Source organism: Neopsephotus bourkii, unplaced genomic scaffold (assembly GCF_033783945.1).
Source record: "Neopsephotus bourkii isolate Nb327-2 ecotype Australia unplaced genomic scaffold, CSIRO-AGI_Nbou_v1 NB_53, whole genome shotgun sequence".
NCBI classification, from domain to species: Eukaryota; Metazoa; Chordata; class Aves; order Psittaciformes; family Psittacidae; genus Neopsephotus; species Neopsephotus bourkii.
In genome coordinates this window covers 4,067,982-4,079,348 of record NW_026900570.1, presented here as the reverse complement: position 1 = coordinate 4,079,348, position 11,367 = coordinate 4,067,982, and the positions used below count along the sequence as shown (strand labels likewise).

General features: G+C 37.5%; 1 protein-coding gene across 1 annotated transcript in view; it reads right to left on the bottom strand.

Annotated features, from left to right (window-relative positions):
- Window positions 1-2,291: 2,291 nt before the first annotated feature.
- Window positions 2,292-11,367, bottom strand: part of UBE3C (ubiquitin protein ligase E3C) — a 73,880-nt gene continuing 64,804 nt past the window's right edge. Inside the window, exons 20-23 of the mRNA XM_061349380.1 lie at window positions 10,839-11,027; window positions 10,683-10,749; window positions 9,585-9,715; window positions 2,292-4,556 (exon numbers count right to left, since the gene is read on the bottom strand). Coding sequence (XP_061205364.1) covers window positions 4,386-4,556; window positions 9,585-9,715; window positions 10,683-10,749; window positions 10,839-11,027 — 558 coding nt within the window. The 3' untranslated portion in view covers window positions 2,292-4,385. The remainder of the gene's footprint in view (window positions 4,557-9,584; window positions 9,716-10,682; window positions 10,750-10,838; window positions 11,028-11,367) is intronic.

The window sequence follows — 11,367 nt, the reverse complement described above, 5'->3', positions numbered from 1 at the left end:
TTTAGAACCTATTCAGTACTATCAATCTTTAGCATGAGAACACATTTACTGCAAAGAAATAAAAGTGTTTCTGCAAAGTTTCAAGAAAACTCAAATTATTTTATTCACAAAAGCAGAATTCAATAAAAATATAGACATCCTGATCAGTTTTACAGACCATGTTCATTTTTTCTCTCCTTCACTGACAGACAAAGCATCATGAAAAAAAAATAGTAACAAGCATTTACATCACAAAACATTATTAACACAGATTCGTGTATATGAGCAAATGTTTTAAAGGTTTTGCATATAATTATAAATACAAAAAAAATTACAGGTCCAACAAAACATTCCAAGAAAAACAATTTTTTCCTTGTTTCTGTGCTGTATTATTTTCAGTGGTGAAAAGTTATGTGCTGTCTTACTGGCATTTAACAAAGAGGTTTTGGGTTAAACTGAAATTTAGCACAAGCTCACTCCTTGAAGCATTCTCTTTGAATTGCAGATCCCTTCGTAGATCAGATTAGGATGTTTGTGCTAGATTTCTCAAGTGATGCCAAAAAGACAGTCCACAGTGCTTCTGATAGCATCAGGAAGCTCGTTTTTTACTTATGGGGCACCCCACACAGAAGTAACTGAAGATACATCCTTGTTCAAATCCAGCTTCTGCCAGCTCAATGTTTATGCATGAAACTGGAGCCAAACCTTTCCTCTGCTGTAGACACGAATTCTGCCCAGAGACGAGGAGTGAGTTTTGTAAAGTTTGTAAAAGTCTGGCTTTCAGCACCATGATGGAAGACAACTAAGAATAAGGAACAAGGCCAAACATTTCTCTTTTCGTTTGTTGTGGTTTTTTGTTGGGGTTTTGTGCTGTTTGTTTGGTTTTTGTAACCCAGCTAGTAGGACTGAATCCAGGGCTAGAAAAATTCCCACCAAGATAAACAGACCAAGTGCTGATTTTGTTTTTGTTTTGCTTTTATGCCTTTTCAGTTTAGAGAGATGAAGAATTTGTGACTTCTGCCATTATAACAATAACTGTTGACAAAAATGTTTTTAGAACAGGATACAGAATTATAAACGAAGAATTATTTGAAAACAAAACCAGAAAATGCTGTCATTTTTCAAAAGGTAAGTACTGAGCTAGGGCAAAACACTGAAATACAGAGACTGACTTTCAGAAAGGGTTATCTTCTGCTGAAAACAACCCATTATTATTACTCCTATAATTCTGATGACCAAAATCTACAATAGTATTTCAGGTTACTTGCATGCAAAGTGCTTCCTGCTTCTGCCTACCTGAACTCTGGGAGCATCACAACTGGGGGAGAGTTTGCTCTTTTAAAAAAGAGAAAATCCATTTTCCTATATAAATAATTCTTGCTGCAAGAGATCATTTAGACTACCTAGCTCCTCAGGCCATAACTATAGCTACAGTATTTCTTACACCTTTTACCTCTCATTCCTTAAAATATCCAGCAATAGGTCACTGAAAAGCAGAGACTCATGTTTCATCCTGACTACAGGAAAAGAGCTGACACAACTGAAAGCACTTGTTGCCAGCGGAGAGCCCTACCCTCTTCTTACTGCAGCCTGGGTACTCACAGTGGTGTAAGCTGTTGTAGCTTTCATTTTCAGCTGCCTACCTGCAGAATGAAATCTAGCCTACAGTCCCACTGACTTGAGCATTTCAGGATTTCATACTTAATGTACAGAATACACAAACCAGTATCACTGAGTACTACATACTGAAGAAACAAAAAGTCAGGAAGAGTATTTCCAGCAAACTCACATTCTCTACTGATTTTTTTGAGTAGTAATTGCAAGTTCTTACATTTACGTGACTGTACCTCTCTGCAACTCACCCTTCCTCCCACCCTACCCTCTCTGTTGAGCTTGCACTCATGGTACCAGACAGGAATAGTGCACACTGTCTCACAGAAGCAGGAAGCATCCAAGTCATGACCACCTGGCATGACTCCAACACAATCTTCAAAATACAACTATTTAATAGAAAATTTCATTTCAATTTTACAAAATACAGATACACCACTACCCAATGTAGCAAAATAATGGAATTGAGAAAAATAATTTCAAAGTATTTAACACATTAGGTTCTAAAATAAATAATGCTATCTAAGGAAGTGTTCAGGTTTTACAGTTACGAGGAGGCAGTTCCACTACTACTGATCTCTTTTCAACTTCTTTACAAGTTCCATAGTTTCTGTAGAAAAATATACAAGAAAAGAATTTTGGGATAAAGAATAACTTGGGTGTGTAACATTTAACATAAATAAAAAGCCTAAAGCAAAACCAAAAAGAAAACCAATTGTTTTATTTCTGTACATCAAGACTACAAATAGTATTTTAACACATCATTTATTACCCAAATTAAGAAATTATACATTTTTATATGGTTACTAGTAAACATCTTAAAATCACTGTTTTCCCACATTTAAAAGGATATTGCTGGTTACTGATTATTAAATATGAAATCCAACAGAGTTTCCTGTAACAGCAAAATATTTTTTTGCATAAGAGATAATACAAATTTGATTGTAATTTTTGATGATTAAAAAAACTAAAGTTCACAGGGATGCACTTATGGATCTTACAGTCTGAACTGTAATTCCTTTCTTTAAATGGACTGTAGTTTGCATACAAACACCCAATAATGTGCCTACTGTTACCAGAGGATCAGTTCCTTCCATGTGAAAGCATTTTTTTTCCCCAGATACCAAATTATATTAAGCAGCATATTCCCACCTACTTTTCTTAGCAGAAAAAACGCAGGCAGATGGATAGAAAAGCTGTTTCATCACCAAAAAAATAATGAGTTTGACTAGTGTCCACAGCACAGATACGGCATTTCAAGATGGAAATAAATGACAGGGAAAAGGAATGTGAATACCACAGGCTTCAAATATAAAAGATAAAGCCTGATAACTTTGGTTCAAATAATTTTAATAGTTGTTACATGTGTACTTTTCCAAAATGATGGCTTCTGTATGTACTGTGTATGCAACAGGAGTCTCATACATTTAAGAAGAAAACAAAAAATCTGTACAGGCACAAAAGACAGAAACAGGACAAAGAAAATATGGATACTCACATCCAGTCACAACAGTGTTCAAGTGATAATGATGCAGCCAAAGGTTGAACTTAATGCAAATCAGATTTCTCCAAGTATTTCAGAAAGCATAAATGCAGTATTACAACCATTTTATCTCAGTGCCTACCATCTTGAGGGAAAGTTGTGTCCTGGGTTCAGCTGTAACAGGTTTTTTTCTCCTTCCTAGTAGCTGGTGCAGTGCTGTGTTTTGACTTTAATCTAAGAACAATGCTGATAACACACCAGTGTTTTAGTTGTTGTTCAGTAGCACTTACCCTGAGCAAGGACTTTTCAGTCTCACGCTCTGCCAGTGAGGAGCCGGGAGGAAGCAGAGACAGGACACCTGACCCAAAGTAGCCAAAGGGGTATTCCACACCACACCACATCATGCCCAGGATGTAAACAGGGGGAGGGAGTCACCTGAAGGCCCAGATCATTGCTCAGGTCAGGCTGGATATTAGTCAGCAGGTGGTGAGCAATTGTACTGTGCACCACTTGTGTTTATTGTTATTTTCCTTTACCCTTTTAGTTTTATATTCTCTCCCCTTGGTATTCACCTTATCATTATTAGTAGTAGCAGTAGTAGTTTCATATTACACTTTAGCTACTGGACTGTTCAACCTGTGGGGTTTACATTCTTTCAGTTCTCCTCCCCATCCTGTCCAGTGGGGGGAAAAGGAGGCAGAGGCTGTGAGCAAACAGCTGCATGACGCTGAGTTACCAGCTGGACTTAAGCCACAACAGGTAGTATAAAACAGCAGTTCTGCAACAACTATGATTTGTAAACAATTCTACAATGTAAGATGTTAGGTTATCGGTAATGAGCATTTCCATCCTCTCAGTTGTGGCATATCTGCAAACATCTGCTTCACTTCCATCTAAAAGATTAATTACAGGATGTCTCATCCCAATGCGCTGCATGGTACACAACTTTATTGCCAGTTTGTGAAATTATCTGTTTGAACAGCACAAAGCCAAAGCTTCATCTTTGGTTAATTTCACCGAGATGTCACGGTTCTTTAAATGTGCTCTTTCATCGCGTAACACAGAAAACAGCCACACTGCACACAGCATTCACTGTTCTGAATCATAAAGCAGTGTCAATGTAATACTAATTAATGAAAGCCAACTAAGAAATTGTGTTTAAAAATGAAACTTATTTGAGGGCATTTGATAAGACACAAGAGCTGCAGAAATCTAGACGGAATTCCCTTAAAACTGCTGGGGTATGGGTGCTGCTTAAGAGTAGGCACTGGTTAGTTCCTCTGCAGATCATCCAAATCAGCATCAGTTTGACTCAGCTTAATTCAAATCCAGCAGCACATTCAATGGCATAAAGGAGTTTGCTTCGCATCAGATTTTCATCATAAAACTCAGGAAGCTTCAGCAAGTTCATGCAGGTACTGGCAGTAGGTAGCCTGTCTAAATCAGATCCTCCATTGTGAATGCAAAATGCAGGGTATAACTCCTGAAAAATGCAACAGAAAAAAAAATATATCAAAACCCACATACAAGCTAAAGCCTACCCCCTAACAGCTGGCACAGACTGCTAGGAAAAAAATCATTACATTAAAACCTGTCACAATGACATACTCAAATGGCATTTTCCCTCATTCCTGGTGACTCCAAAAGCACTCTTGAATTGTTCAGTGCCTCCTTCCACCTTGTCCCCACCAGGATCCATTAATTTGCAGAAGACAAAGCAATTTATTTGGTTCCCAGGAAAAAAAATGTTGTTGTTCATAAACTATTCTGCAAGTTTATGATGCTACAAAAACAGTGAAACACAAAATGGGAAAGTAATACAGAAACACTGAAGGAATTTTTTGTTGTTTTTATTGTATTTGGGAGAAACAACTGGGTTTCACAAATTCAGGCTCGCCTCACAAAGCCTCCCAAATGCCCACGGATACTGTTGATTCTTCAGGAGCAGGAAAATGATAGGTTCCTGCTATGCTGAAGTTTTCTGACAGTGAAATACATGCTGAACACAGGGAACGGGCCACTAGCTGTAATGGAGGTAAATAGGAAAGGATGTTCTGTCATGTTTGAATGATGTATAATATTTGTCATTGTATAATAACACAGCTTCTTCTGAGAATTGTACTTTTCATCCTGACTATACAAAGAAATGTGTAAGATACATTCTTCAAGTGGATGAGTATCAAGCTATCCTTTCCTTCTACTCCCCACAATATAAAATGGTATTTTCTTTGTTAAAATCAATCATCTGATTCGATGCTAAAGGCACTTCTTGCTCTAAGGGGATTTGTCTAAACTGATCTTCCAGCAAGCCTACAACTTATGAATTTCAAGACGAACGGTATGACATGGTCTAGTGTTAGGCATCCCTGTCCATGGCAGGGGGGTTGGAACTATATGACCTTAAGGTCCTTTCCAACCCTACTCATTCTATGATTCTGTGTGTAAGATTACGCAAGTATTTATACTACTATGGTCTAGAACTCTGAATCAATGGGTACTTTGTATTCTCCAAATACAAATCTAACTTTATTTAAAGTAATTATACTCAGTGTTTCTTTGCAGAGAGATCAGAAAGTCACTCGGCTATTCCTGGGATGATATTGATGGGCATACTGAGTCTGTAATGATACAAACTTGTCCAACCTCAATTATTCTTCTAATGTGAAAATTACTGATCTGAGGAACAGACTTTGAAGAGATCTTGTATGCAAAATTTAATTGTTTTAATATCTGATCTTTTTCTTCTGAGAAAGAATATAAGGAAAAATGTATTTTATGTTACCTCTAAAGCAGGTTTTTTTTTCTGGCAAGAAAGTATTAATTTTATCACATGCTTGCCTGACACAAAACAGTTCTGATTTTAGAAACTGGAAAAAAAATCCAAGTTCCAAAGGCAAAAGGTCAATGTGACTGTAAGCTAAATTATTGTTCAAATGGAGGCCTTAAAAGTATTTCATGGTTCTTAAAAGTATTTCATGGTTCAATGCTGTATTTTTAGTGTTCCTTTCAAAATGCTAATTGAATTCCCCTACTTTAGCTTTAAAAATGGAAAAATTAAGTTCTAAATTGAAATGTCATGCCAAGGGCACCATTTGCTGCATAATTAAATACTGTACAGCGGGAAACTGCAATAGTTCGGAAGTGAAAAATATCGTCAATTTATTATGTGACCTGATTGGAACTTAACAATTTTCAACCATACTTTAATGATTTTTTTTTTTTGTCCGTAACAATCACATTTATTAAACTTATTAAACTTTAATTAGCTTTAGTAAATGTTATTCTGAGTCTGAAGCTGGCAGTGAAAGTTGAAATTTTTTAAAGATGCAAAGCTAGAACATGCTATCTATAAACTATCAATGTCAAGACATTTCCTTATCTTAAATTAACATGCACCAACTTTAAGAAAACAAGATGGTTCCACACTATAAAGCATACAGAAGGTTTCAGAGAACCAGAAACTGTGCTCCTCTCAGAAAATTACAGTACACCTATTAAAACTGTAAACAAATTTTGAAGATAGCTTGTGTTAATATCTACCAACCTAAATATATTCAGGCAGTTACTTGGCTGGTAATATTCAGCATTCCTCAGCTTTGCACTCTTCACCTTAAAAGCTCTAAACAACACACTGTCGCAGGCTACCAAGTCATTACTGCTGATGAAAATACCAGTTACCCACTTCCTGTTCTGACAAGCATTTCCCAGAAAATCCCTTGTTTGCTGGCAAATCCACGTTAACAAGACACTACTGCAAGCACCATGCAAGTACTGACATAACTCCTGCTCAGTGCTGCCCAGCAAGGCAGCAGTAATGCCTTAATGCATTAAGTAATGCAGTAATGCTTCACTGCTGTTGCCAAGACTTTTGCATGCAGCTGAGCTCGTAAGTCCTTTGTATAGTGAATTAATCTTTTAACTTACTGGTATCATTCAATGACTATTTTACTTCCATTTTTTCCTAGCCAAGTATGTTAAAGTCAGGTCGTGGCCTATCTCCCAAGTATATACACAAACTTCAGCTTTCCACATTTGGCTTCTTTCTAATGTGTCACTGTCAGCCTCAGTATTTTTAGACTTTTGATTCACTTCCTCCATCTCCTCAAATGTCATGCTGGCTACCTCAAAGCTGGGTAGCCACATCTGCATTTCTTCCTCTCTCCTTGTAATTAAAAAGGATGACAACGAACGGAGATTTCTGTCTGCTTTGTTTCCACACAATACTTCCCAGATCTCCATTCATTATTACGATGCACACTATTCTATCTTGTTCTTGTTCTCATCCTCCAGTTTAATTGTTCTTCCCACTGTCCTATAAAAATCCTGTTTGTTGCTAGAGTACTGCACAGGAATATTCACATGGACTTGGAGAATTTAAGAGAAATGCTTGCAGGCTTTTAAATAATCAATCACAGAAATCAATAAATGAATACCCTAGATAGGATTCATGTGATTAAACAGCCATCTGTGTTGTCACTGTATCCAAATCTAGTCACCCTGGACACTCTTTACTGTTAAAGGGGATCTAGTTCATATGTTTTGTGGAGTCTAAGGCATGATTCATTTCACCTTGAAGTAGACATGTGGAACAGTCAGACAAATTACTGACTGAAAGTGTCAATTCCTCTCCTCCGGGCCTATAAAAGGAGTGTAAGATGAGCTACAGATTACAGATATGGCAGATGGGGGATATGCTGCCTATCCACATGCTAACAGCACTACAAAGCACTTTCTACAGCAACTGAAGGGATTATGTGGAGACTGAGACTGCACAGAGGGTTACAGAACAACTGTACCAAATGGAGGTTTAAATGATCATACACAGAACTTACACAATACCTGCACTCATTTTTACAGGTTGGGCAGAGAAGAGATTCAGAGCAGCCCTGTGGAGAAGGACTTGGGGGTGTTGGTTGATGAGAAAATGAACATGAGCCAGCAGCATGCAATCACAGCCCAGAAAGCCAACCATATCCTGGGCTGCATCAAAATGAGTGTGACCAGCAGGTCGAACAAGGTGATCCTGCCCCTCTACTCTGCTCTAGTGAGACCTCACTTGGAGTATTGTGTGCAGTTCTGGTGTCCTCAACATAAAAAGGACATGGATCTGTTGCCACAAGGATGATGAGGGGACTGGAGCACCTCCCGCATGAAGACAGGCTGAGAAAGTTGGGGCTGTTCAGCCTGGAAAAGAGAAGGCTGCGTGGAGACCTCATAGCAGGCTTCCAGTATCTGAAATGGGCCTATAGGGATACTGGGAGGTGACTCTTCATTAGGGACTGTAGTGATAGGTCAAGGGGTAATGGGTTAAAACTTAAACAGGGGAAGTTTAGATTGGATATAAGGAAGAAGTTCTTTACTGTGAGGGTGGTGAGGCACTGCAATGGGTTGCCCAAGGAAGTTGTGAATGCTCCATCCCTGGTGGTGTTCAAGGCCAGGTTGGACAGAGCCTTGGGTAGCATGGTTTAGTGTGAGGTGTCCCTGCCCATGGTAGGGGGGTTGGAACTAGATGATCTTGAGGTCCTTTCCAACCCTAACTATTCTATGATTTTATCTAGCTATTTTACATAATAAATATAGGAAATTATAGTTACTATTCACCTCTAATTATTGTACCACAGTACCTTATAATGTGATCATTTACTAAGTACATGTTCTCAAATCTTGCCTAGCAGCAAATCTTACTCTTGTAAGGAACTGCATGATGCAATGCCTGTATTTATTCCACATAAGGCCACTTTGTATTATTTTTACTAAATAATAAAATAGTAAGCATGCTGCTGATCACTGTGCTGAAGGTGCAAGTGTTGCTATGAAATAATTTATTCTTTTATTTTCTTATAAAAAAGCATTCAATGTTCTCACATTTAGAGGAAATAAAATCCATAGCTGGTTCTTAGCATTTTTCCAGCCCAGCTGAAACTCATGGGTAGAATACCCTCAGAATTTAATTGCAAAAGGTTTTCAACTTGCCTTGGCCTCTCTTTAGTTTTAGAAGCAGTAGACAAAAGTTCTCTTCATACTTAAGCTTCACTGTAAATAGCAATCTAAAGATAGCAGCCAAATATTTAGATACAAAGGGTAAGTGGCAATTAGAAGGAACCATTTTTCCTGTTTAAATGGTTAATTTAAGAGGTTCAAATGTAATAGGTGCTTTTATATCCTAAATCTCTCTTGCCTGATTTAAAATACATTGTTTTTAACTCAACCTGTTCCTTGAAACCGGTAGCAATCTGGTTCTGCACAGTGACATGAAATGGCGGCAAGGATCATCCATGACAAAGAGCACTTGCTCTAACCAGTGTGTTTGTAGGCTTACCAAATTTTGCGGTTAAAACAGAAACCAACAGAACAACATTTCATTAACTATTTTAAAAATATACTCATTATACACACAAATGCAAACACTGAAGCTGTTTCTGTAGTCACAGAGGAACAATCTTTTCAAATGAAAAGCTTGTATCATAATCATATTTACAGAAAGCTGGCAGGAAGTCAGGAAGACATATACCTTAAACCCTAGAAGAGGCGGTCGAGAGCAGCTTGTTACAAACTTGAGTAGTTTGCGTTTCTCCTCATCAGTGAAACTTTCTACAACTCTCCAGAATATTTTAATTACAGGATGGTCTGCTGTGTAGCCACCTATAATGAGATTTAAATTATTTACAGATAGAATAGTTATATGTAAGCCACAAATCCTCCAGAAAACTAGCATCAATCTTGAAAAGCTTGGGGAAAATGGCAGGGGGGTTGGAACTAGATGATCTTAAGGTACTTTCCAACCCTAACTATTCTATGGTTCTGTGATTCTATGAAAATACTTTAAACAGCAGGCTTACACTGCTGACTACCAGTATCTACAGATCTCTTTAATCACTGCATTTTGAGTTTCTCATTCACTGGTTACCTATGGCTACTATCTCCCTCAGCTTCTTAACTTCAGTCCACTGAATCCTATTTGTTTGTTTTAAATTAATTTCATTTAGTTTAGCATTTACCTAGTAACCTTTGATTACTGCCTTTTACTTTTACCAAGAGTCTGCAAAATATGCAAAACTCAGGATGTTGTTTAATGAATCAGTTTACCTTGAGGTAAACCCGGATATGAACTAACTATATAGTAGCAACTTTTTGATTACATTCATGATAAATGCAGGGGAAAATGAAGTAAGGTACCTTGCATTTCTCACAAGGGAAAAATATGAGCTCTCTCTTCAGGCTGAGTAAGAAATTCTAAGTATCTGAATGCAGTTGTAGAAACAACTATCCCAAAGTCATTTGTAGACTTATTTTCATAGGAACCAGACACAACCATTGACTAACATCTATTTAGAAAAGGAATTGCATATCCTCTAATTATACAGCTATAGACTCGTGTTTAACTGTCTGAATAAATACACTGCATGCCTATAGTTTTCAACATTTACAGAATTAGGCTGTAATTATAATTGCACTCAATCTTCTGAGATTCAGGCCTGTCTAGAGAGTTCGGGCAAAGTTAACAAGAATGCCCCTGCAATTTTTTTAAAAAGCTAGGATAAACAGCAAGTTTATTTACTCCCCAGTTACTATAATACTCTTTTTTTATTTAAGTAAAAACTATGCTTACCTGAATAGTTTGTGAAAGATTTAAGGTCATCCAAACTAATAGGAACCTGGGCACCAGAAGTCAGAACCTAATAATGAAGGAAGTTACATTACAGACAAAAAGTTAGCCTTTATTTCTGTTTAAATCAATTGTTTTCTGCCATTTTAAGCAAAGTACCTGTATTTCCTGTTGATCAAACATTCGAAGCCATTCAAGATTCACAACATTGGCCAGTCCCTGACGAAAAGCAAGGCAATGCTGTCGAATTTGTTTGTTTAGCCTGTAGTCTGCCACCAGATGGATGTACGCGATTCGGTTGGCGCTGGTAACAGGAATATCTTTTCCACCTGGCTTCAGCTCAATCACCTATAAACATAACAATTTTCATCATCTTAGTAAAACTTTAATTCTGTGTGCTGTAACCATAAAGTTGAACTGCAAAACATTCCAGTAAGTGATTTATGTATCTGAAGTTCACTAGAATATACTCAAGAATGTTCACCTCAAAATAAGATGCAACACTATGACAAGTTATAAAGGTACAGTGTTTTCTGTTTACTCCTAAGACCACATTCTACAGCGACCGGTTTCTAGATCTAAACCTCCAGCTGCTAGTGCAGTTGACCACATGCCCTTGTGGTTTATTATCAGGAACTGGATTCGGCAAAGTCAGAGTTCTTTTAGAGGAGACAGTGTGTAATACTAA